The sequence below is a fragment of the Seriola lalandi genome, unplaced genomic scaffold (assembly GCF_002814215.2).
Source record: "Seriola lalandi dorsalis isolate HSWRI2012SDOR001 ecotype SW California unplaced genomic scaffold, Sedor1 jcf7180002054338, whole genome shotgun sequence".
NCBI classification, from domain to species: Eukaryota; Metazoa; Chordata; class Actinopteri; order Carangiformes; family Carangidae; genus Seriola; species Seriola lalandi.
The window spans coordinates 426,534-452,973 of NW_019524891.1; the positions used below are offsets into that span (position 1 = coordinate 426,534).

General features: G+C 42.3%; 1 protein-coding gene across 1 annotated transcript in view; it reads left to right on the forward strand.

Moving 5' to 3' along the window:
• Positions 1-26,440, forward strand: part of dscaml1 (Down syndrome cell adhesion molecule like 1) — a 99,759-nt gene that overhangs the window by 8,806 nt on the left and 64,513 nt on the right. Inside the window, exons 2-3 of the mRNA XM_087174332.1 lie at positions 1,703-2,023; positions 9,632-9,778. Coding sequence (XP_087030458.1) covers positions 1,703-2,023; positions 9,632-9,778 — 468 coding nt within the window. The remainder of the gene's footprint in view (positions 1-1,702; positions 2,024-9,631; positions 9,779-26,440) is intronic.

Genomic DNA, 26,440 nt, shown 5'->3' on the forward strand with positions numbered 1-26,440 from the left:
CCCCCCCCCCACACACACACACACACACACACAGACACAGAAACACACAGATCTTGAAACATACCTCGATACCCCACTCTATACTGGAAGAGAAAGGATATATGATAGTCTATCTCCCCTAGGACAACTTATCTGGCAGCAGCTCCTCATATGTGCCACAACAGCATTGTTTTACAACATCTGTGGTATATGGCCAACTCCTCAGGCTTCTCCAGCTACAGACGGAGGCCTTTCCTACAGTGATGTGACAGGCCTTGAGTAAGACATGCTGCCGTTTGCTATCACGCCTGTGTGAATGCTTTGTTTTCCTGCATGACGGAGGATACCGATAACGATGAAGGTACCGAAAAGATGAAGGTGGCTGGTGGGTGTTGAGGAATTGGGGTGGGGGTGGGGGGGTTGAGTTGAGTTGCGTGACCCATTTTTCCTCCTATTGAGAAGCAGATTTCCAAAGGATTCCCTGGATGCGTTACATTAGATTAGAGATACTAGGATAATGCATATGGGATAAGATGATGGCTGCAGTTTGGCACACGTGCAGGAAGTTGTTTGGGTTGAGGTGACCTGAGTGTGTGTAAGTTTGCGTTAGATACATGTTGTAAAGTGAATACTGCTCACTTTACAATAGTATTTTTTAGGGCTGCACGATATGTAAAAAAAGAAAAAAAAATCATTTTGTGATTATTTTTGGCAGATATTGCGATTGCGGTATGCGATTTCAGTTGGAATGGTTGTTTTTTGCATTTCGATTTCACTGAGAAAAATATAAAAAAAATGATGATGATATGATTTTTATTGGGTCTTGTACTAACAAACAAGTTCCTTCACGTCTAGAGAATAAGATTTGTAGGCCAGGGTGTCTCTGTAGCACCACAACACTTACGGTGCTGCACAACAGTGTTGTGACACATTTTACCTTTTATCAAAAGAATTGCAGCTTCTGCGATTTTATTTTGGATATTGCATTTATAGCCATATTGTGATTTTGATTATATTTTGATAAAATTATTCAGCCCAAGTATTATTCCACTGAACTAGTGAGTTGATTCATGGAAAATATTATAAATACATCTCTAGTACACCTTGTGCCTAAAAACAATAAAACACAAGAACTAATCAAGTATGGAACATGAGATATTGGATATTGTTTTCCAATTAACTATTTATATCAAATTTGTAGTTTCATATGGCATGTTACATGACTATCAAGACATTTTATTATTATAAAATCATTCTTTATTATATAAAGAATTCACTTTGATCAAAACTTTTCATATCCAAAATGGTTGATCCCATATCTTACACCTTATTGCCTCAGCAGTCAGTTCAACATACATTTTGAGAAAAGAATAGAGACACAGAAACACATTGTCAGCCATTCTTTTAGTAAATAATTATTCCATTTGTGCACATATTGTGTTAAATCTTTGCACATTGTGCAGGTAATTTAGTGTTAATATGTTCTTATATTATTTTGATAGTTATGTGGTACAGTTTTTTTATGCTGCACTCCTCTTTATGATGTTCAGATATATTCCGGCATCAGTTTAAAGTGTAACTGAAATGATGAGTATTTCGGTTTTCATTCAGCAATGTTTTATGATTGCGCACATGCTCCCTCCTCATACCTGTCTGACCTGTGAATGTCGCTTGACACTTACCAACTAACCAACTCTTGTCTCCCTTTCTCTCATCCTAACAGTCAACAGTGAGGATGTTGTCTCTACGCGGCTGTACTTTGTGAACGCCTCCCTGCAGCGGGTGACCTTCTCCAGCTCGGTGGGGGTGTCCCTGCCCTGCCCTGCGGGCGGCGCCCCCCATGCCGTCCTGCGCTGGTACCTGGCCGCCGGAGACGACATTTACGACGTGCCCCACATCCGCCACGTGCATGCCAACGGCACCCTCCAGCTCTACCCCTTCTCTCCCTCCGCCTATAACAGCATTATCCACGACAACGAGTATTTCTGCACTGCTGAGAACCAGGCAGGCAAGATTCGAAGCCCCAGCATCCACATCAAAGCAGGTGAGGTCTGGACACACTGGATGTAAAATACGCCAAGGGTCAAAGGGAAAGTTTAGTTTCCCTTTGACTTGACGGACTTTTTCTACTTACAACATTTTAGATGTCTGCATGCAGCCAAATGCAGACAAAATTGAAGCATCTGAGACAGAGACACCCTTTCTTTTATTCTGTAGTATGAAGCAGACTTAAAAAAAACACTGGATGCAGCTTGCAGCAGCTAAATCTTCAGTCTAATTTAAATTTCCAACCCTGAAAACAGCATCTACAGTTGCAGTTACAGTCTGCATAGCATGTAGACTATTTTTTATATTTTGCATTTCTAGCCGTAACCTCTATACAACGTATATGAATGTATTGTGTTACCAACACAAAAAAAAACATCATGTATGGTTACTTAAAATTGTGTCAAAAAAAAAAAAAAAGAGAGAGTGGGACAGCAATGCCTTTTCTGGATCCCACACTCTTTGCCGAAAAAATATCATCTCATTCTTAGACTTGCAAAATTTTTAAAGTTGCACTTCAGGAGTTACTATTGGACCTTCATTTAAGATTGGCAACTCACGAGAGAAAGATTAGAATAAAAGATTTTAAAAAATGGTAAAAATCGAAGCATCTGATGCAGAGATACTCTTACTTTCATTCTGTAGTGTGAAGCAGGCTAAAAAAAAAACTGGATCCTACAAAAGGTCAATATTGTCTTTCATTAGACACTTACTCCAGCAAAAACGCCCACATCTCTCAAACTCCACGTCTCCGGTTTGTAACAGACTTTCTGTCACAAATTTTAAACCCAATTCGAGATAACCCTGATGACATCAGAGGGCTTACTTTTTCAGACTTTGAAAAACTCCTTCCAGAGAGAGAGATTATGCATCACTGTTGAGTACAGCACATTAAACAGCAGTTTACTTGTCACTCCTTGTGACGTGTGTAAAACTGGTCGACTGTTCCTTTAAGAGCTCTAAAGGTTCTACCTAAAATAATCTCTTTCTGATCATTCCAAAATATTTCACTTCACTGCATCTTTATAAAAATGTGTCTGAGTACCCAGCTGGGGGCAGTTTACTTTGGCACACATTGAAATCATCACAACAGCATTACCTAGCTACAGCCCAGCATCTGTAAATATGCTCACCCAAACGGCAGTCATACTACTGGCTTCCTAAACCAACAACTTCTCTCAGTGGGGGTGAAGTGTCTAAAAGCGCCAAATCTCGACCCTGTGTATTAAAAATCCTCTGGAAGACAGACACGCAGCCACATAGACAGTTGGTTTGGTGACCTGTCCGCACTCCCTGCCAAGGTCAAAGCTGGAGAGAGGCGCGGAACGCACTGAGGGAAGGTGTTACTGCTCTTTCTCACACTAACAAACACACACATGAACATCATAAACACATGCATCTGACCTAATGTGGTACACACTGGATACACGTGTATACAACAGACTTGCAACGCATGTTTGTTCACATGCATATGTGCATGCACACACACACACACACACACACACACACACACACACACACTCTTACATACACACCAGCCTGTGCATAGCTCATGCCAGCAAGCCTCCTGTCTCCCAGTCTCTCCATCTGTCCATGGACTGGAAAGTCCCCTAACTACACACACACACACACACACACACACACACACACACACACGCACACACACTCTCTCTCTCTCTCTCTCACACAGAGCCATTTTCATCAAGCTGGCTCGTGGTGTTTAGTTGCCAGCTCTTTGTCAGGGTGTTTGGCAAGAAAGATTTTGGAGAGTCAGCTACAGACATGGAGAGATGTGAACAGAATCATGAAAAAAAGTGGATTTTCAGGTCATGGTAATAGCCGGGCAGACATTTTGACTGTGTTGATCAATCCTGCATGGAGAAACAGTCAGCAGTTCCCCACCACACACATGTCCACGAACAAAAGTCTTCTCCAAAATGCTGCTGGATTCTCTTCCTCACCACCACATACAAACACACCCATATGGCCCGTGTGATCCCTAGAGGAAGATGGTCCCTCCAGCGTGAGAGTGACCTTCTAGCCAGCCTCAGTGTTGGGATGACCTTCCCTCCCAAATAATTACAACAATTAATCAATTAAATGCTGAGGCAACCACAACTCCACAGCTCCATAACCAGGGCTCACGTGCATGTGTGTGCACCTCATTACCTCCAGAGTCCTGCATAACACACACACACACACACACACACACACACACACACACACACACACACACACGCTTACTTACATGCTCATGCACATACACAACCCTGTAGTTGCCATGGGCGACAGAGGCGTGAGCGCTAGGGTGTGGCATGCCCTGTCTCAGGTGGCGCAGGAGAATGATGACAGCTGACAGCTAGAAGTGTGACACCCCCCCCAAAAAACTCTGCCCCACCCCCACGCCCCATCGTCTCTCTCTCTCTCTCTCTCTCTCTCTCTCTCTCTCTCTCTCTCTCTCTCTCTCTCTCTCATATCTTCACATCTCTCTCTATCTCTCCCCCTCTTTCTCACCCTCTCCCATGCATGCTGATTGTGGTCCAATAATAGCACTAGCACCTGTCTGGATAGCTCTACATTTATGAAAATCACTATGTGGGCTGCTTTTCTTCCTGTATATGTTTTTATTTGGCTCTGTGATTGCAACTTATCTAGTTTTCTGTATTTAGCTTCTTTAGTGTCTTTCTAAACATTAGCCTATTGGACACATTTATTTTTTGCGATAGACATGTTTGATAGTTTGAAAGATTTCAGATTTGAGAGACATGACTAATAGTTACGTTTTGGACAAAACAGAAAGAAGCATTATATACTGGAGTCCAGTCGAATGCAACTTCAGGTGTATCTACAATTTGGTCTTCATCCTGGACTGGGCCATTCTCAGACTGAGGGCCCATACAGTACCATACCAGAGGTTTTCATGTTATTGACTGCTGAATGCTGCTGATCATCTTCAAATGCATGTTGTAGAATTTCAGATTTGAGTATGTATCCTTTCTTACTTGTGAGACCGCCATTGATTTCCATTGATTTCCGTATGGTATAAAAATCAACCAGCAAACCTTTATAACTTGCTCAAGTTGAGTAATAATTCATACTAAACATCATCATCATTATTCATTTTTTCGTTCAGTTGAAATCCAGATTGATTTGATAAGTCTGCTCCATATTACCTGAAGCCAATTAGATAACTGTGACAAAAATGACTGAAAAAAGTGATTTGATGTTCGATGTCATGCATGACACATCTCTAGTAAGTTTCTAGAGTCCGTTATTTGATTGTGATAACTGAATCAGTCGGATGCTTGGAAGGAAGGAAAAATACATTAAAAAGTGTGAAACACCTACTTGGTGTACAATTTTCTTTTGTTTACTCTGTTACTCACTTCCACCCTATACTGGTGCTATATGCACATATGCATACACAATGGTTGGATCAATCTGTCACATTTTATACCAATAGGTATTTTTATCGTGCATCTTCTTCACTTTCTCTCTAACCTAATTCTGAAAGGTTTCATGCTCACTATCCTCTTAGGTTTTTTTCACCCAGAGAAAGCTCCTACATCCATTTCCTGTTACTATTTATACATTTATTTTCCAAACAAGAATAAAATGTATCATGTAACAGTAAATTACTTGTCCAACATTCTGCCCTGAAAAGACAAATGCAGTAATTAGTTCTCTAATATGCAAAACTATGAATATTGCCTTGTCAGAAGTTAAAATTTACATTAATGTACTGTATGTGCCAAATTCTCTTATAATATGAGGCTTTAGTCCTAAAATATGTCTTCCTAGTTCTTCTTTAACATCCCTGTCACTGACTGAACTTTGACCTGTAAGCTCTGGTTTTCATGATACATGATAATTAGTCTCAAACCAAATATTATTAGATAATAATTGTTACATATACTTTCTGATAAATTGTTTGTTTGTTAATTTCAGTCTAGTCCAGGTATGTTTTGAAACTGAACTGTATTGTAAGTAAACTCAACATCTCCACCTATTCATTCTTTCAGAAGAATAAGGAAGGCAATCTGCCAGCTGTCAAACCGAGTATTATCACAGAAAAAAGGCAGAGAAAATCAATTTCACATTGACAAAAAGATTCAGTATTAAGCCATTTTTGTGAATTGGACCCTAACCCCTGAAGCAAAGCTTTTTGTGTGTGTGTAACATATCTAGCAGTTTGGCAGCTTCTATAGCTTCAGGAATGAGGTTGTACTGTATTTTAAAGATCTCCTCTCCTCTCCTCTCCTCTCCTCCTGCTAAGAGGACCCAACAACAAAAATATGACTTTAAAAATGAAAACACACCTTTTGCACTTAGTTTGTCATAATCACTTTTTGCAAGCCTTTCTGCCTGAGACCCAGGGTTTCATGTTTTTGTGCACCCAACACCTCCTCACACAAACTTGATCAAATGAAACGAGGTCACCCGTTCAGTGCGATCACCTCAACTCCCTTTTGTCCGGACTAAAACACACAAACCTACATAGGCCCGGGCCAAGACAGCAGGTGTTTAGATCCCTTTCCTCCATCTGCCCTCCTCATCTCTTCTCTGGCTGACCTTTCCTTACTAATATAGTAAGTAGGGTCCCTGAACCTGCTACAACTGCTTTTCTTATCCATTCAATAATGAAACCTGCATCCACTCATTTCTCCTGTATTTCATTATTTGTCTCCTTCTCTCTTTCTCCTTCTCTGTGTTTTTGCTGCTCGCTTTATGAATAAGTAAATGCAGTATTTGGTTTCCCCGTCGTTAATTATTGAAGCGACAGTGATACAGGACTTGCCTCCCAGTGCACCCAGTGCACCAGACCCATGTTTTAGCTCGTTCCTAGGCAACCAGGCTGCATATAGTCAGGCATCAGTAACATCCTAATGATTCTGCTGCGCATGTGATGAGGGGGAGTGCAATTTACACACAAATCAGTTGGGTTACCATTTGCATCCTGTCACAAGGCTTAAGAGAATGAATATGTAATGTTTTTTTTTTTTCCCTCTGTGTCTTTCATATCTTGGAAGAGGAACGTGTGTTAAATGACAATGCTATCACAACAGTTGCCTCTTATTGGAGCTGGTTACATGGTTGTGTACAAGGGCATGTTGCTGTACATGGCTTATTTGACTGGTTTTAATGGGGAGAGGAGAGGTTAGACAACACTTCTGTAAAGGTTATCAAGTGTAGGACAAGCTGGGGTCAAAGCACAGGAAATACAAACCTGAGGTGACCTTGACTGGATTTGAACCTCCGCTGAACTGACGTGTGATGACTGCCATCATTGCATTTACAAGCTGTCAAGCTGATTTTAAACACTCTATGAGAGGCTCAGTGGGCATTGGGGATTTTCCCTGCTATTGATGAGAGGCAGCAGGGTCAATCAGGGAGTAAATAAATGATTGAAAGAATTGGCTCGGCCACAACAGCCGAGGCTGCTCAGTCGATTCTGGCTATTGATCTGCAGGTAGACGGCCTCAATGGGAAGCAGGGGCTGTTTAAATGAAGAGCTGAAATGAAGACTTGATTGGAATTATTTGTCCTTTAGCTTTGATTTGCTTACAAATGAGGCCTCAGCTCAGATTAGTGCTCTGTGTGCCAGGTGACCGATGTGAGAAGTGATGTGCTCTCCAGGGGATATCTTACTGCAACCATCGATTTAGCTGAGATACAAAGTAGCAAGGCAGCGCCACAACCGGTGTTCTGTCTGTACTGTATGGTGCAAGGTTAAATTTCAACAATCCTGCTCTACTCCAATCTTACTTCCTTCACAAGTCAGGACAGAAAAAAAAAGATCCAGCCAGTTATGAAAAAGTAGAACAATGTAAAAGCGATGGACGGAATTAGACAAAAACTTAGAAGTTTAAACCTCGGACTTTAAGGTGAAAGACTCCCCACCATTTGGACAAGGACATTGGCTTTGGTTCCACTGGGTTCCAGTGACAGTGGCGGCTGGCATAAAGCATTATTAATGACCAAGGAAACTGGCCTTCAGGCTAGGCGTTAATTATATCACTGGAGAGCTGGGGGAGAGAAAGCGAACACACGGGAGGGTGAGGCCACTCCCTGTGTTTGTGTGTGTGTGCGTGCGCGTGTGTGTTTTACATTGTTAAGCCATTACTGTCCTCATTTCTAAAGGAAGACTGGTTGATAGATTGTGTTAGATTGTCATGCCAGAAACAACATCAGCCTCAGACCCCATCTGATTTCTGTAATTGTGTTTTTTTTTTTTTCATCTTGCTCATGTCAAGCCTCACTTTTGTATGAGTCAAAGTTACTAGGGAAATTCATGGCAATATCCCTTTATACAAATGAGATGAGGGTGTAGTGGAAGCCCACATAGTTGAGCTCAGTTCAGTTTAGAAAACACAGCTCCCTGTTCATTCACTCAAGCTAGCATGCCCTTGAACTATACCTGTCTCTCCTCCTCACCAAAATAATCCATTAATTTAATTTCACTTTACTTAATTTATTTAATGAAAATTTATGCTCTGATTCAGCATTTCACATTTCTCACTAATCTAAATGTGACAGAGTTAAATGGAGAGATAATTTGGTTAGCTACAGGCTACTGTTTTCATCATTAAGCCCGTCTTAATCACCGCCATCCTTTCTGTACACTGGCACAGATTCACAGCCCTAGTGCTCTGCATGCCATGTGCAGGGGGTGTGTTTTTGCTGCCTGGCGCCTGCATGTGACAGTTCCATCGGCCGCGAGCAACCCTGGACTCCTCGCCGTCTCATAGCATCTGTGGCGTTGTTCTTTAAAAGGCCGAGGACCACTCACTGTGTATCCCCTTCAATGCGGCTCCAAGTCAGCCCTCCTTACAATCATGGTGTGACTTCAAATCTGGGGCTGAAGAGAGAAACATTGGCCTAATGTGGGGGGACAGACCACCAGACAAGTTTGTTTACGAGACCTGCCCCTGCTTTTGCAATGGGTTAAACTGTCAGCTGTCGGCTGTACAGTGTCAGTATGTGCAGTAAAGAATAAAGAACGTATTGTTACACAGTGCTGATACAATTAGTCGATAAAATAGTATTCTGAATATAAACCAGAAACAATTTTCATAATTGATTAATTGTTCAAATCATTTAGTTATAAGCCGTTTGGGTTTTAGACTCTTGTTTGGACAAAACAAGCAACATGAAGATGTCACTTTGGGCTCTGGGAAGTGAGAAGTGTTACTGCAACCATTCATTTTGCTCAAGTACAGCGTTGCATGGTAACACCACAGCCCTCTGTCAATGGTTTGGTTTATTAAAGGCCTCAAAGGCCAAACATTCACTGGTTCCACCTTTGTTAATCTGACAATTTGATGCTTTGCACCGTTTTATATCATTATTAATGGCACATCTTTGGCTTTTGGACTTGTGGTCTGACAAAACAAGTAGTTTGAAGACATAATCTTTGATCAAAAAAATCATGACTAGCAGCCCTACTTTAATCACACTAAGTTGTGTGTTAGTAATTTTCACTTCACCACTTTGGTTAAAACTCGAGTTTTGTTGAGTCTCTGAAACATCCACTGTTACCACCAACCAACAACCCTCCTCTGACTCTGACCTCTGACTAACTCCAGCTCTTCTCTCCACACACCAGTGTTCAGGGAGCCCTACACAGTCCGTGTGGCCGACCAGCGCTCCATGCGGGGTAATGTTGCCGTGTTCAAGTGCCTCATCCCCTCAGCTGTCCAGGAGTACGTCAGTGTGGTGTCTTGGGAGAAAGACACCGTCTCCATCGTCCCAGGTAGGAAATTCAGCCAAGATATTCATTAAAGATTCACAGAACTAAGTCAATCTGCAGGGAAAAGAACAGCCCTACGTCCACCTTGTGTTACTGTCCTTTTGCAATTCTGCCCCTCTTGCTGAAATGTACTGTCATCGTGCGACCATGTGAGTTTTATTTGGCTGAGTGCGTGCTTGCTGTGTTTGATCAGTTGGTGGGTAATAATGGAAAAACAAATGATCTAATGTCGTCCCAATATGTCAGTGGAATTAGCAACATTTGCCCTTAGAGCAGTGAGAAATCTCTCCTGTTATTTTTAGACTGAATAAATCCACAAATTGTGGGCTGTGTCAGTATCTTAAAAAAATTAGATTTTCCTTCCAATTTTCTTGTAATGGAGATTTCCTCCACGTTCGACCTGTTTGTGATTGTTGACAGCCTTTAATCGATACTAATCAATTTATTTGTGCCGGTGACATCTCCTGTTTTGTCACTGAGAGAAGAAAAAAAAAAAAAAGCTCCAATCATTCAAGTTTGATGAAATGGCCTTTGCCTGGCACATCCCTGGCTCTTCACTCACTAACTGACACTGCTGTAGTTAATAGCTGTGTTACAGGGATAAATCAGGCATTAGTAGACATGTGCTCTGTGTGTGTGTGTGTGTGTGTGGGCTTGGGGGGGGGTCTAATTTGATGAGTGATAGATCTGTTTAGCCGCTCTCATCACAGTCACCCAAAAGAGAGCAGCCACACCTCTAGGGCTCTGCTGTATCTGGAGCTGTTCTCTTGGCTTCATTTGATCCTCTGTTCAAGTCAGCCGATGTTTAACTGAGGAACAATAATATTAGTTTGAAACTGAGCCCCCTACACGCTGCTGTATGCCTGTGCATTGGTGTTTATGTTGACTGTGTGTGTGTGTGTGTGTGTGTGTGTGTGTGTGTGTGTGTGTGTGTGCGCAGCAGGCTTGTGTGGCGCAGTGTTAACATTTGCTCCGTGGAGCAATGGCAAATTGCAGGGTGTCATATGAGACTGTTTAGGTCAGATGATACGTATTGCTCCCTCTGCCTCTTATCTTGCTCTCTGATACCGAGCAGCCCTTTCATCTCTCTCAATGTATGGCTCTGTCCTTCACACGGGAGCACTCATGTGTGTGTGTGTGTGTGTGTGTGTGTGTGTGTATGTGTGTGTGTATGTGTGGCCTGAGGGGGGTTTCCAGTCTGGATCGATAAAGCTTGCTGTTGGATTCCCCTCTCTCTTGTCACGGATCCCTCAGTGTGAGAGTGGTGAGACCGGGCCAGTCTGTTTGACTGATAGCTCTGTGTGTTAGCGTGTGTGTGTTTGTACAAGCCACTGTATCATGGCAGTGTGGTGAGAGCTCAGTGGGAGTATGTTATTGATCAGCTGATGGACGTGTTCGGTAAAACATGCACATATGAACAAGCAAGAGCATGTGTGTCAGCATTATCACACACACACACACACACACACACACACACACACACACCCACTCAGATGAGCAGCTTTCTGTGGCTTTGCTGATCAGTCTGTCTTTATAAACCTCTATAAAAAGTGCTTCAACATAATTGGCCTCATGAATTTGACCATAATACAATCCAATATATTTACATAATATTATTCTCACTCATTTTACGCAAAAATAAGTTTACATCCAAGAATTTTCATAAATCTTGATCATGACCAGATGTTCAAGAATCACTCTTGATGTTATTTATCTATTTATTCTCATTGTAAACACTGTAAAACACAATTTTATAGTGGAAAAGATTAGTTAACTGACAACTATTTTGATGATCATTTAATCATATCATTGATTTTTCCAGCAAATACCCTGGATCATTTGCTTGTTCAACCTTCTCCAATGTGATGGTTTGCTGCTTTTATCTGTTCTATATCACTGTAAACTGAATATGTTTGGGTTACTGTCTGTTGATCGAGCAACACGAGACATGAAGATGTCACCTTTGGCATTATTTACTATTTTATGACATTTTATAGGCAAGATGAAACGATTATTCAAGAAAATAGTTGTCCCATAATGAAAATAATTGTCCTGCACCATCTGAATTTACATTTGAAAAGGTTTGAGAGGTTTTTTTGTTTTCCATCTTTCTCTGTCTGTCTCTCTTTCTCTCTGCAGGGCTCATGAATAGGTCTTATTAGTAACACAGTGCTCCTCTTCTTCTTTCCGTCTCCGGCTCGAAGCCTCTTCTCATCTCTTTCCCTCCCTGGTACAGACTGGTGGCCTGTGTCAGCATCGTGGCCACACACAGATGGAGCGCACGTGTGCGCCCCTCCCACCCCACTACACTCCACCACACACCTCATCCATCCATCCATCCACTCCATCTATCAGCTCCTGGTGGCATGTACAGCTTTCTCTCTTTCGATAGCACTTGAGATGCTCTAGTGGTTTGCCATTTATTAGGGAAAGTGTATGGCAAGGTATCGGCCTGATAGGATGACACATGTCATACAGGCGGCTGTGTTGGTCAATAAAGCTGAGTTTGAATGGGCTTTGATGAAGAGGCAGGAGGGTGTTTGCTGACAGCTGGCCTCACTGCGAGACGACCCTGCCTGGGTGTCGTGTCACTATTAGACAGCCAGATCTGTTTGCGTTGAGTCCCGCTCAAGAAGCGTGTGTGTGAGGAGGGAGGAGGAAGGGGGGTGGGGGGTTGGAGGCTAGACAGACAGACAGACAGACAGACAGACAGACAGACAGACAGATAGATAGATAGATAGATAGATAGATAGATATATAGACAGACAGACAGATAGACAGTCAAACAGAGGAGAGCTTTGTGTGTTGACTGGCTATCCTGGTTTTTACTCCCATGTCATACCTCCCCTTCTCCTGCTATCTCTCTATCCAGCCATGTCTCTCCCTTTAATTGATGGTTTGCTGGTGTTGCTGTCGGTTAGAAAATTAGCATTTGTTTGCTTGTCAGTTAGGGAACTGAAAGAGGATGCTCTGCTGACGGATGTGTATGAAGGAACTTCATCTGTGTGTGTGTGTGTGTGTGTGTGCGCGCGCGCGTGTGTGCGTGCGTGTGCGTGCGTGCGTGCATGTCACTTTGTTAGTATCCATCTCCTCCTCCAGCTGGAGCTTAAAACAGTGTTAGTTTTATCTGGTCGCCATGGTAACGGGTGCGAACCGGCGGGCGGAATGAGGAAGGTGTGAGGATGCATCGCTGCCTGATTTTTATTAGTGCATCACCACGGCTCAGCTCTGCCACACACACACACACAGGCACACACGCACACACAGACAGACACAAAGAACATAGCGGCATATTTATGTACAGTTCAGTGACAGATAGTGAAGATATACATGTCGTCACTGACAAATGTGGAGATAAACATCTTTTAAACATTTTTTTTCTTTTTTTATTTGACTGTGATTTTATAAGTTGTAAATTTCATGGTGCATGGTCTAGAATAGGAGGTTGATGCTGTGTGTGTGTGTGTGTGTGTGTGTGTGTATGTGTGTGTGTGTGTGTGTTTAGGTAACACTGTGCATGTGCAGACACAGTAGGGTGAGCACAATAAATTGGCTGGGTCAGGGTATCGGCAAATATTATCTTATTGCAGATATATCGATATCTGTTTGTATGTCAGCTGATGAGTAACAAGAAATTGCATTAGAGAAATGGTAAAGATATGTCTGAAGGCATTTAGTAAGAGTTAGATCACTACACACTGTTGTAACATTTCAAAACAAATTTAAGGAATGCTTGACAGTTTTTTTTTTTATGTGTCTTACTTTGTTTCATGTTGAAAAGAATGAATGGATCGGATCACTATTGCAAAATTTCATGCATTAGATGTAGCTTTTTCTCTTAAATTCCTTAGACACAAACATAATGCTTGTTTGAATCACATTACATGCTTTGGTTGAAGATATTAAACTGAATAACATGCTTCATTAAATGTTGAAGGAAGCATTGACAGTGTGAGTTGTATTACAGCGATGAATCAGGCAAAGGAATAGAGTCTTTACCAAGCTGATGTAGCTCTTATTTGAATTAAAAATAATCTGCTACATTTTAAGATTATCGTTTCCATAATAAGAAAAAAATGTTCATAGAATATTACAAGTATTAATCATAAATTGCTCAAAAGTTCCCACTCTGCTTTTCTATATAAAGAGAGTATTCAGAGTGGATGACACATAGTGATAGATAGATAGATAGATAGATAGATAGATAGATAGATAGAGTCATTGATTGGTTGATATAATGGGAGGGAGAGAGTTGAGGGTGGAGGGGGAGTGGAAAAGTGTGACGCCTGTATTTTTGCATTCATTGATTGAGGTTGTTTAATCCCCCTTCTCTTTCACACACACTGCCTCTCTCTCTCTCTCTCTCTCTCTCTCTCTCTCTCTCTCTCTCTCTCTCTCTCTCTCACTCTCTGTGTGTGTGAAGTGTAGCGTCACCACAGCTGCTGCAGCTTCTGTCCCAGTCTCCATTTTGTTCGCCACTCTGCAGAGGCCCTGTACTCTCTCTGCCCCTCTGTTTATCCACTCTTCTCTTAACTTTATCCCTCTCTCAGCCTCCCTTTCTACAGGCACTTATTAGGAGACGGTGAAGTGACAAAGCATCGTCTTTTCCTTCCAAGCCATCAAACCTGAAAGTGAACAACAGACAGGCACAAAAAAAAAAAAAATGGCAGAATAGGCAGAAAAAGAAAGACAAAGTGGCACAAAAGCATGACATGATAAATTATGCAGATGGCAAAGTGGGCATTGGGATGGAGGGATGATGGAATGAGGCGAGTAGGTATATGAGGAAATAAGAGAGAATGGGCAGATGGACAAAGAGAGAGGTGTGTGCTCGGTTTTCTTGCTGTCCCCAGCACCCCAGGGAGGAAGAGGAGGCCAGGGGCTCTAAAGCCGCTGTGTCCTGCCATTAAAGATGCATCTGACAAGTGCTTAATGCCCCCCCAACTACCCTCTCTCCTCTGTGTGTTTCTCCCGTAGACTTTTTTTTATTTTTTATTCATCCCTGTTTTTGACCATTAACCATTACACACATCGTGCCCATCAATGTGTGTTTGTCTTTAGGATGGTGGCAGTTTGTACCTAGTTTAAGGGTGTGTGTGTGTGTGTGTGTGTGTGTGTGTGTGTGTGTGTGTGTGTGTGTGTAGCTGTGTGTTAGTGACAGAGGGAGAGAGTAAGACACAGGGGCATTCACTGCTGTCCAGGCACTGATAGGGCCGCAGTGTTTATCTGTGTGGATGACATGATTTGAGTGTTGAAAGGAAATGATGATTTGTAGCTTTCAAGATCCACTGACTGATAAATGTACTGGTTATTTGTGAAATCATACATAGATAGATAGATAGATAGATAGATAGATAGATAGATAGATAGATAGATAGGATCATGGATTTTCTGTGCAGAGATTGAAATGGCGGGAGAGATGGAGGGTGATTGAAGAAGGGAGGGAGGTAGGAAGTGAGAGAGGGCTGTGCACGAGGAGAATTTCAATGGCACTCCAATCATGCAGGCAGTCTCGTTAGCCCAGGGAACATTTGCATAGCGCTTCGGCGAATTCATTTGGCCTTACTCAGAGAAGATGGCTCCCTTTCCTCTCTGCTAGTTAGTTATTCATTAACTGCACACAGCCAAGGTGTGCGCCCAGTGCATGCATGTGAATTTTGTCAGTGCGCTTCTGTTTGTGTCTGACCTGACGGCCGACATGGTTTTGTTTTTTGTACTGTATAGTCCCTGTCGTTTGTGCATGAGATGATTGCTTGCTGTGTTTGCGGCGCATTGGTGCGTCTGCATCTTTCTGACTGAATGGATACATGCCTGGTCGCATCCGCCTGCATATATATACTTACAGTAGTAGCATAAATGCATGCCAGCAGACAGAGTCGCTGTCAGATATTTTGCCAAATACAGAACCGACGTCAGAGCATTACTCATCAGCCTCCACGATCTCCTCGCCAACACCCTCTTCCTCTAACCGTGATGCTGTGCCTCAACTTTGTGTATCACTGCTCATTCCTCCTCCCCGTTCTCCTCCTCCTCCCGTCAAAAGAACTAATTAAGGGAAAAAAAATACATGATGGGGGTTCAGACAATCAGATCTATACTTGAGGCCATCACTAATGGGGATCATGACTCGCCTAAAAAAGCACGTCACTGGGTGGGATAAGATTTCGTCTGCGTGTCAGGGGTGAGGGGAGGTGCAGGGGGGAGGAGGTTGTCGTCAGTGAGGAACCGCAGCCAGTAAGTGAAGATGACACACATAATGAAGAATACAATGGATGTGTTATTCTAATTATCCCACTGACACCGCCTTGCAATCTAATGTTGTTTGACAGTACACAACAACCATGGTTGAGAAGTGTGTGTGTGTGTGTGTGTGTGTGTGTGTGTGTGTGTGTGTGTGTGTGTATGAATTTGCAGCCAAGCATTTTCTAGAATCTGACAGTGTTTGTCATCTGTGCTTGTTTTATGTGACCTTTCTTTAAAATAAATTGGTCTGTTGGTCAGTTGGAAAAACAACAACATCCACATTCCAACAATATCCAGTTCACCGTGCCGTTCGTAGCAGGTTCTGTAGCTTTATCTAAAAAGTAGGAAAAATTTTCATCATTTATTATCTTTAAGTTATTGTGTTTTCATTTATCAGTAATTTATATAGGCCTACATGCAATATAGTAAAAGACCTTAACACATTAATACACATACTTGTTGTATTGAGTGTGTGGGCCATGGCCCCATCTTTACCAAAATCTAAAGATCCCTGTTAGTGAGCTGTGAGGTTGTCATATCGATGTGGGATAGTTTTCTTTATTCTATTTTTATGAGCATGAGAGGAAGCCTTTGGCCTCGTATAGAAATTGTCATATATGAACCTACTACAATCGTATTATAGCCATCATCTCATAAAATAGAAGTTTAAAAATAAAAGAAAAACATGATCAAACACACATCAGTCTTTGAAGTCTTGTGTGACATAACAAGCAACCTCATGTTGGTTCCTTCGCTTAAACTTGAGTGACCAACAAAGTGGATCAGAGCTGAAATGATTGGTTGTTTCATCAATTAGTTGAGCAACAAAAAAATAGACTGATAATCAGTCAATTCTTTCAGTCATTTTTTTGAGCAAAATGTGAGGATTTTCCACTTTTCTGTCAAATCTTGAACATTACAAGACATTTGAAGGCTTCATCTTAAGCTTAGGGAAGTTGTGATGGGCATTTTTTCAGTTAATTGGAAAAAAAAAAATCTGCAGATTAATTCATAATGAAAACGCCGCCCTTACAGTGTATGTTGAAGTGTTGGGGTCGAAGCAATGCAAATGTTTAATGCTGTATCAAGCAAATGATGAATTTGAGGATGATGATCTTATCATTTAATGACTAAGTTGACCAACAGCTCAAAAACTTGTCTAGTCTCTCACTGCGCGTGTCTTCAAAGAGAGCGAGACTAATAAACAGACAGAAAGAAAGAGAATGTATTTGTTTGTGCATGTGTGGCTGCAGACATGCATGTGTTTGTGCATATTTGTGTTTTAGTAGCGTGGTGGGGGCAGGGCAATATGAGAGATATCCTGTTCCAACACATCCCCTCTGGAGCTGACTTAATGACCCGTGACCTGAAGATGTACATGCAAGGGAAGGAGGGAGGGTAGCTGAGGAGGGACAGAAAGATAGGAGGAGGAGGAGGAGGAGGAGGAGGAGGAAGAAAGCGGGGTGAGGAACCAGGAACAAAATGGTTGAAAACTGCAGAAAATAAAGCAGAATGAGAGATGCAAATGTGTCCTGCCTGACGCATCAGTCTCTCTCTCTCTCTCTCTCTCTCTCTCTCTCTCTCTCTCTCTCTCTCTCTTTCCCCCACCCCCTCTCTTTCTTTCACTGGGATGTGTCCTGATCTGACCACAGTCATATCCATCAGCTGCCGGTCCCCCTCTTTGTCCGTCTTTGCAGCCTTCACTCACTTTTCCTTATTCATTTCTTTCATGGAGCTCATAGATCACGGCTAATCAAAGACAGGATGGAGACAGCCGACAGAGCTCTGACATGCTGCACACAATGGACACCGGCAAGAGAGGCAGCGAGAGGAAGATAGAGAGCCTCAAAGTAAGAGAAGGACAGGGGGAGAGAGGTAGAATAACTCAGTAGGGGAGTGGGCTAAAGACAGGTGAAACAGATTGGCACAATTTACCTGCTCTCCCCTCTTTGCTTGAGTCCTACTCAGTTTTTCTTTTTCCCTTTTTTCACTGTCCAGCTTTTTAGTCTGATGTTTTTTTCTACTTCTACCCCATCCTGCTCTTTCACTCCCACCTCACCTCTGCTATATCTGTTAATTTAAACCGTGTAGCTGCCTTTGTGTGTCTTTGTGGATGTGTGTGTGTGTGTGTGTGTGAGAGCCCTTACTGACCTCCACTGTGAGCTATGGCATTCTCTATGCCTTATTAATAGCTAATCAATGGGCTCTCTGGGATGTATGGGATGCCCTGAGGACTCCCACAAGACATATCAGCACACACACACACGGACATTTCCCCACACACACATCAATAGTTCATAGAAGTCAGTGGAGTATAACGCATGAAAAGGTTGCTCTGCCACTAATGTTTTTTTAAGTTAGCAATATGTTTTTATTTGGGCACTGCGACAAAATGATGCAAGCAGGTCTGATCCTTAATAGACAGTTTCTGATTTGTCCTTCATGTTCCCTTACTGGGTTTGTTTTCATCATAAATACGCTCTCTCCCTCTCACTTTCTCTTTTACCTTCGCCTCCTAGAGTTCTCTTACTGGTTGACTTGACATTTATTCCTCTCAAGTGCTTATCAGGCCCACCTGACCACCTCTTATTTTGCATCATTATTTTCCTTCCCTTTCTGCTATTTTCAGCGTGCCTGCCCTCTTCCTATTCTTCCCTCACCTACTTATTTTCTCCGCTCCGCTCTCACTTTCTGTACCGTATTTTGAAAGTGCAGTCTGTTTTCTTTTTTTCTTTTTTTTTCTGTCTGTTTTGTTCATGTGCATAGCCATTGTTTTACAATGCCCAGGGCAACGCAAGTTTTCTGTTCCTCTCACTCTGTCTCACTGGAGACATTGTTTGAAAACAGCAATGTGAGTTTTAAACATATCTTGGGAGGAATTCTCCATATTTTTCCTTTCTACCTTTCTCCTCTCCTCCTTAGTGAACCCTCACTGAGCTAATGGCTCACTCCTTTCTCATGGTAAGGAGTGAGCCATTAGCTCAGTGAGCTTTACATGCATGAATAGCACTCCTTGCCACCACATTTGAATGACTCCTAAATTACATACTTTATAATTTGTTTGCTATTGTATGTGAATTTCAGAATCCCTATTAGGGGATAAGGCTGGTGATATACTGTAGCAATTAAGTGTTAGCCAGTCTCTGGATCTTTTTGATGGTCCAGTGTCCCACCAGGATTTGTCCTGGTGCCCCCGTCCCTCTGCCCTCTGCAGAGTCGTACTCAGTGATTCTGAGTTAGTGTAAATGCTATGTGAGCATCAAAATGAATTATATCAAACATTTATAAACCATTTGTTATATTTCTATTGAGGAAGATTACATCGCGATAATTATTGTCGCCCAACCCTATGTTGACATATTTGCTTTAAATAGGATTTGTTAACCCAAAAATGATCTCATACATAAAATAACATTAACCTCAGTATTCATGTCTCAGATTCAGACTGATGTGAGGAGCCACCATCCTGTGAATTGGGGAAACAAGTTGCCATACATATAGGTCTTGGATAACAGGAAGCTTCCTCTACACCTGTGGCGAAATAGAAACCTGACTCACTTTTTATTTGACCACTATTCATACATCCAACTGCCCTTTGACTAGAAATGTGTGTGTGTGTGTGTGTGTGTGTGTGTGTGTGTGTGTGTGTGTTTGTATTTGTATTCCTGTGTGCGTCTGTGTGTGTGTAAAAGAGAGACGGAGAGAGAAGAAAATCTTTTTACATCTGAGCTTAGCTGACTAAGGCTCCCAGAAGACAAAGGCAGGAGGAGAGGAGTGCGGGAAGGGAGTGTATAGAGGAAAAAGAGAATGTAATTTGAATCTCATATACATTTCAGTTGAAAGTCATTCTAGCCTTGATACATTCTCTCTGGAGTTGGCCTCACACACACGCACACTCGCACACACGCCCGCACGCACATACATTCCCCCCCACCCAGTCTCGTGGACAAAGCTCTTGTGTATGAGCACAGATTGACAGTTGAGTGCTCGCACTACAGCTCATTCATCCTTGTTGACTACGTCTCTGCTGCCAAGTTGAAAATACAATGTATGTCAGATGCAGCCGCTCCACAAAATAAAATGTATTGTAATAGCTACAGTTGCTTGCACACTTAAATACCCCAAATACAACATTAGAAGCAGGAAAACGGAAAGAACGGGAAGAAAACAACAAGCAGTAGGCACTAAACTGATTTGTGCCGGCGCTCTTTCTCCCTCCAAACTTGTTTTTCTTTTGTCCTGGGAAACACAATTCTCCACCACAATCTTCTATCGGAACACAGCCGTTTCTAAAGTGTGTTAGGTTTCCAAGTCAAACCCATTGGTCTGAAAAATATCACACATATCGCTGCATTCATTCGATATTTCTTACATCGCTACAAATAAAATATCTGGACAGTGGCCTTGACTTGGCTTTTACTTTCTATGATGTATTTCCTGGTAACATCGGGGATCAAAGGAGTAGAAGTGACATTTATAATGTTTGCAAGTTGCTGTACTTTTCAAACTGTAATTTAGGCTCACAGCCATAAAGAGGAAGGGGTACATATGTGTTGATAGTGACAAGAATATACACAGATATTTTTTGACTTGTCTTCTTCTTTAAGCACCTCCACTCACCACAGCAACAACAGCACCCATCTTTTGTGTGTGTGTGTGTGTGTGTGTGTGTGTGTGTGTGTGTGTGTGTGTGTGTGTGTGTGTGTGTGTGTGTGTGTGTGTCTTTTCTCTACTGCATAAACAGTGTGCCCTTCTCTTGCAGGCTGACAAGTGAACGCCTTGTTTATTTGTGCTGAGGGGAAAACAGACGGGTATTTATTCCTTCGCTCCCCCATCTCCAGTTCTTTCTCTTACTCTCATCCCCCTTATTTCTGTCACCTTCAGACAAACACAGAGCTATAGCAGAGCATCATACCATACAGTAATGAGCTAATATTTCATCCAGGTGAGGTTGTTTGAGTAAGGACAGATGAGGATAAATGACCTTCAGAAGGCTTATTGAAGGTTTACATTGCCATGTTGTGACATATTACATAGATTATATACTGGCATGTTGTCATGTTATGGAATAGGAAGAATATATATACATATATTTATATATGTCTCACTTATGTTTAGACACCCGCTGACTCGTTTGATGTCATTCTAGAAGGCTAAAGTGGGATTAGGACACAGCGGCATTGTACAGGGCACGCAGTGTATTAACTTTGGATCATTATTGTGGGATGAGGATGAAATTTCAGATGCTGTGTGAAAATAAGAGAGGCTGTTATTGATCTTAACTGTGCATGAATATAGATTGTTGTCCAGTAAACAGCATGCCTCTAACAGTAGCAGGTAGTTAAGAACATAACATTCATGTCATCTTTAAATTACATTATGTTTCATTTTATTATCATTTGTCTTCATACCCACATGCGTTCTCTCCCTTTTTTCTTTTTGAGACTCGTGGTGCAGTGAGTTACATACATTCCAACTAACCACTTGTAACATTTGCAATTTCCAAACCTAATCCAATCTAATTTATAAACAAAACCGCTATCTCTGCTACTCTCAAGTCTGATGATCCAGCATCAGGTTAGTATCTGTTGCTATGGAAACAGCATAAACTATCATAGAACTTTTAGTCCCCACTGCCTCAAGCTGAAGCTGCTGAATTGAGATTGTTTTCAGTTCATGTGACTTAAAAGTGCCTTATTAAACAGTTGTGTGTCTGTATCAGCATTTCCTCCAAATTAAATCTGGAATGCACAATAATGGAAATACTTGAGAACCTATGGCGCAGGCTGCTATGCTGCTCAGCTTCAAACAATGAATGAGCTTTCTAGGAGCAGTGTTCTTAAAGCAACCAACTAATATGAGAGCACCCTCGCTCTCAACACCTCTAACACCCCAACATGCCTAACTAGCACTTCCTATGCACTTTTGGTGCACTTATTTACCTGTTCTCCTTGCACTTAGCCTTATTGAATAGATATAGCACTTAGTACTTATTTCAAGGTCTCCTACCGCACTGAAGCTTTAGTGTTGTCACTTTGGATAAAAGTGTGTGCCAAATGAGTGAATATAAATGTACCCAACCAGTGACCGGTCACTCAGGAGTGTACTGCCAAAAGTGGCACAAAAGCAACACAGACAAGCTCAAGAAGATGACAGTCAAGATCAAAACATGTGTTAATCACCTTTAGTCTTTGGAAGGTTATTGTTCGTTACTCAGAACATTTTGCAATAAACTCAGACAAACTGAATTAGCTGTATTATCCAGGTGCTTGACAAAACCAAACTGCAATGAGATTGCTTTGTGTCTGCTGCGTGTGTAAGCAGGCAACTGTTTGCACACAAGTTAACTGTGTCAAGCTTCAGCTTTTTTATGCTCTAGGTTGTGATATTGTCCGACATGCACACTTCTTTCAGTCCCTCCATCCCTATACATCTTACTGATACCAATTTTTTTGATATATTGTAAATTTTCAATGCGCACCATGTTAGGTATCAGTCTTTTATCTGTACATATTTCTTCCTTGTGCCCATTGTGCTGCTTTTTCCTCAGTGCAGGCTACAATACCCCGCAGTCTGTCTTGATTCTGAACAGGAATAAGTGGGTATACAAAATTGATGCTTATACGGAAGAATGGGTGGATGGATGGAACGATGTAGATGCAGTGATGTAGAGGAACTTGTTGTTGTGCTGAAAAAAGACAGGAAATAATACATGAAAGTATCTGTTAAAACACAGATAAATTGGAATATGTGGTGTAGTTACTAGATAGATTCAATGTATCTATCAGTAACCAGGAGAATCTTTTCAAGGAACAAAATCCTGAGCTTTTAGTTCTGTCTATTTAAGACCTCACAAGAGTCACTGGGACCTCATTTGCCTCATTTTCCATTTTTGATCGTCCTCCACTAATAGGAAGTGACCTAATTTTTCAATAACATTAATTCCTTGGGTGTCATTATAGTTTCATATACAGAAGCCACCTACCTGTCATGCACACAGCACACACACTCCATGAAGGGCTGGCTGGCAGGTGGAGGGGTGGATAATTGTGGGATCAGTTGATAACCAGTGGACATGACTGTATGTTTTCCTCTCCAGAAGTCAACAGCGCGTAGCAGCGTTCCACTAATAGGGAGAGTGGCTCTGCATATACGCAATGTGTTGCTGTGCAGGAGAGAACCATTCTGCCACTGTCGGTATCCGTGTGTGTGTGTGTGTGTGCGGATGTGTCCTTAAACTGTCTGTGTGTCTTAGTTTGTACATTTATGAATACATATTCATGGTCTTGTGTCTGTGTACATGTTTGTGTGTGTGTGTTCGATCATACGTGCTTGCTCACCCAGGGTGTACATGTTCCTGTGTGTGTGACAATAATATTGGGGTTTGCTGACAGATGAGATGAGAAAGAGAGGCAGATTGAGGGAGGAATGGAAAGATAGGAGGAAGAAGGGCAAGATGAAGTGATGAGAGAGAGAGAGAGAGAGAGAGAGAGAGAGAGAGAGAGATGCAGCATAAAGAAGAAGAGCGGTTGCTGAGGAGAGGGTGAAAGACAGAGGAGTACTCTCCGGAGAGAGGCACATGGGGCCAAAGACACATTCTGCCACCATAAGCATGTTTAAAGTTTGAACAGGCACTTAAGAGGGACAACACAGAAATGCATATTTCTCAAAGCAGGCACTTGTGGGTAAAGCAGTGATTTTTGTGCGTTTGAAAGAGAAAGAGGTGTTTGAACGAAGGGGGAGAGCAAAAAAGAGGAGAGCTGAGTTAGAGTGGAGGAAGGGAGGGAAGAGAGAGATGCAAGCTTTCTTAATGGAGGTGTTTTTGCTTCACTAATTTTAGGGCCCATTTAACAGAGTGTGCTGCCCTCCCACTGTCTCTCCCTCCCTCCCTCCCTCGCTCCCTCATTCCCCGTCCTTCCACCTCACCCACTCCTCTCTTTTCCCTACATCTCCAGTTAATTTAATGAAGGGTTGCCCGATTGCTTTTAGCATTAATATTCCAATACCAAGTGATGTAAATAATGAATGCAACCTCCCTCTATTCTTTCTCTCTCCATCTCTCTCACTCTCTGGATGATGTTGAGCCCCATCTGTCGTCTCTGCGGTGGCACAGAGCACTCCCCAAGGATGAGAGGGAAAAGTGGGATAAGTGGGCAGAGACAAAAAAGGAGTGAGAGAGAGAGAGAGAGAGAGCTAAAGAGTGAGGGGTGAGGGAAGGTGTGTCTAGAGGGATAACATGAGCGTGTCTCCCGCTTAGTGTCAACACAGAGATTTTCTGGTTGTGGGTTTGTTGTTTCTGTCTGAATGGGAAGTTCAACTGTACACCTAAACCCAGGTAAACCTCAAAGAAAGGTCGATCTGGTTCACAAGCATTTTCAAGAGAGGTGGAGAATTGACTATTTTTTTAAATTTATTCTTTTATTGTGGAGCTCAATGAAACCTCAACTTGTCTGAGTTGCCATTCTCAAGGAAAACAATTTCAAGTGGCACTTGAGTGTTTAAGTGATGTCCCTAATGGTGTGTGGTGCATCATTTCCATGAATTTGATTGCTGGACCATTTGAGCAGTCTGTGTTGATTTGCGCCAAACAGCCAATGTTCCAACTGTACAGGCATTAGCTGTAAACCGGCTAGTAACTAGGTGTGTGAGTGTGTCTGTGTTTGTGTTCAGCTCAGCCTCTGACTGATCTCAGAACTCATCGGGAACTACAGTTCTTTCTGCTGCTGCTCAATCTGGCCAGTGGCCCCAGGTGTAGTTTATTGTAGCTTTGTTTTTGTCTTAATGGGAGCTTTATTTGACACTTTTTAAATTTAGTATCACAGTAGATTATAAACAGTGTGGGCTTTCAGTGTCTAAATCTTAGCTAGGACGGTTTTTAGTCATGAGAGAGGGTGAAAGGAGAAGAGATGGTAAGAAAGAGATGTTGGAGAGCCGGTGTCGCGAGCTGGTTTAGACTGCAGGCCTCTTGCAAACTAGTATTGAGTGGAGCTAATTAATTTAGACTCTGCCAACAGATGGCTAAAGCCACATGGCAGCCGCTGAGGGAGGCACTCCTCTTTCCTCTCACTCTCTCTTCCTCTTTTCCTTTAACTGTCTCCGTCCATCTCTCCGGCACCGCTCACTGTTAGCCCCTTTGCGCACATGGGGTGTGTGTGTGTGTGTGTGTGTGTGTGTGTGTCTTCGAAGTTGTCACCAGCAGCCAGAGTGTTTGATCGATCTTCAGTGAGTAAAGGCCTCTGGGGTGGACATGGGAGCTCTCAGGCTATTAAACAATTACACACTCTCAAGGTGGTCACCTCAACCTTCAGCACAGAGAGAGAGAGAGGGAGAGTGTGTTTTCCAGGTATGTGTTTGTTCCAACATGTAGAGGAGACTGGATGGAGGGATGGGAAAAAGCAGTTTTGGTATTAATGGCTACATTTGTCTGTGGCTATGCTCGCTCGTGTTAACACCACTCCAACATCATATTCTGACCCCCCTGCTCAAACGCACACACACACACACACACACACACACACACACACACACACACACACACACACACATACACACATACAGCCACACACACACATACACACACACACACACATACACACATACAGCCACACACACATACAGCCACTTACCACTTTCCCTTACAATACTGCCACACACACAAACACACAGAAGCCACACTACAACCACTCTGGTGTTTCTGCAACCAAAGCCATTTCTGAGGAGTTTCCCTGAGTACTTGAGCAGGAAAACACATTAAAGTTTAACTGGAGGAGGAGAAAAAGGAAGAGGGAATGAAAGAAAGGGGACATTAGAGTACTGTCGCACACGCTATTCTCCCTCCCAGTACTCTCTCAGCCTCTGCTTTTCTTCTTCCTTCCTGGCTAAATTGAAAGGTTCTAGGATGCAAGGGGACATGCAAGGCTGATGGAGAGGAGAGGGACAGGTATTGGAAAGAATATTGATAATCAGTAATAAGTCTGTCACACTACTGATGCATTATTGTAGTGCAAATTTGACACTACTGAGTAGGATGAGCAATGGACAACAACTGTATCAATATGTTTTGTCAAAAAGGAATCGGCAGCCTACTGTACGACATAAAAAATACAATAAATGTAGCTGTGTAGTATAAATTACATATCATTGTTCCACCAATCTTTCCCTCTAAGTACTGTATTTTCCCTTTCCCGCCAATCAGCGAATGTCAAAGAGTGCAGAAATAAAAACAGATAAAATGAAGAGGAACAGAGAGAGAGAAAGGGGGGAGAGAGTTGGGGACAGATGGGGGAGCTGGCAAGCACGTGGCACACTTTGCATGGGAGTGTGTGTATGTGTGTGCCACACAATAGTGGTAATTATCTTAGCCGTTGAGTGCACAGAGGGCTTGGCAGTATAGGGTATGATGGGGGAGGGAGGGAGATCGGA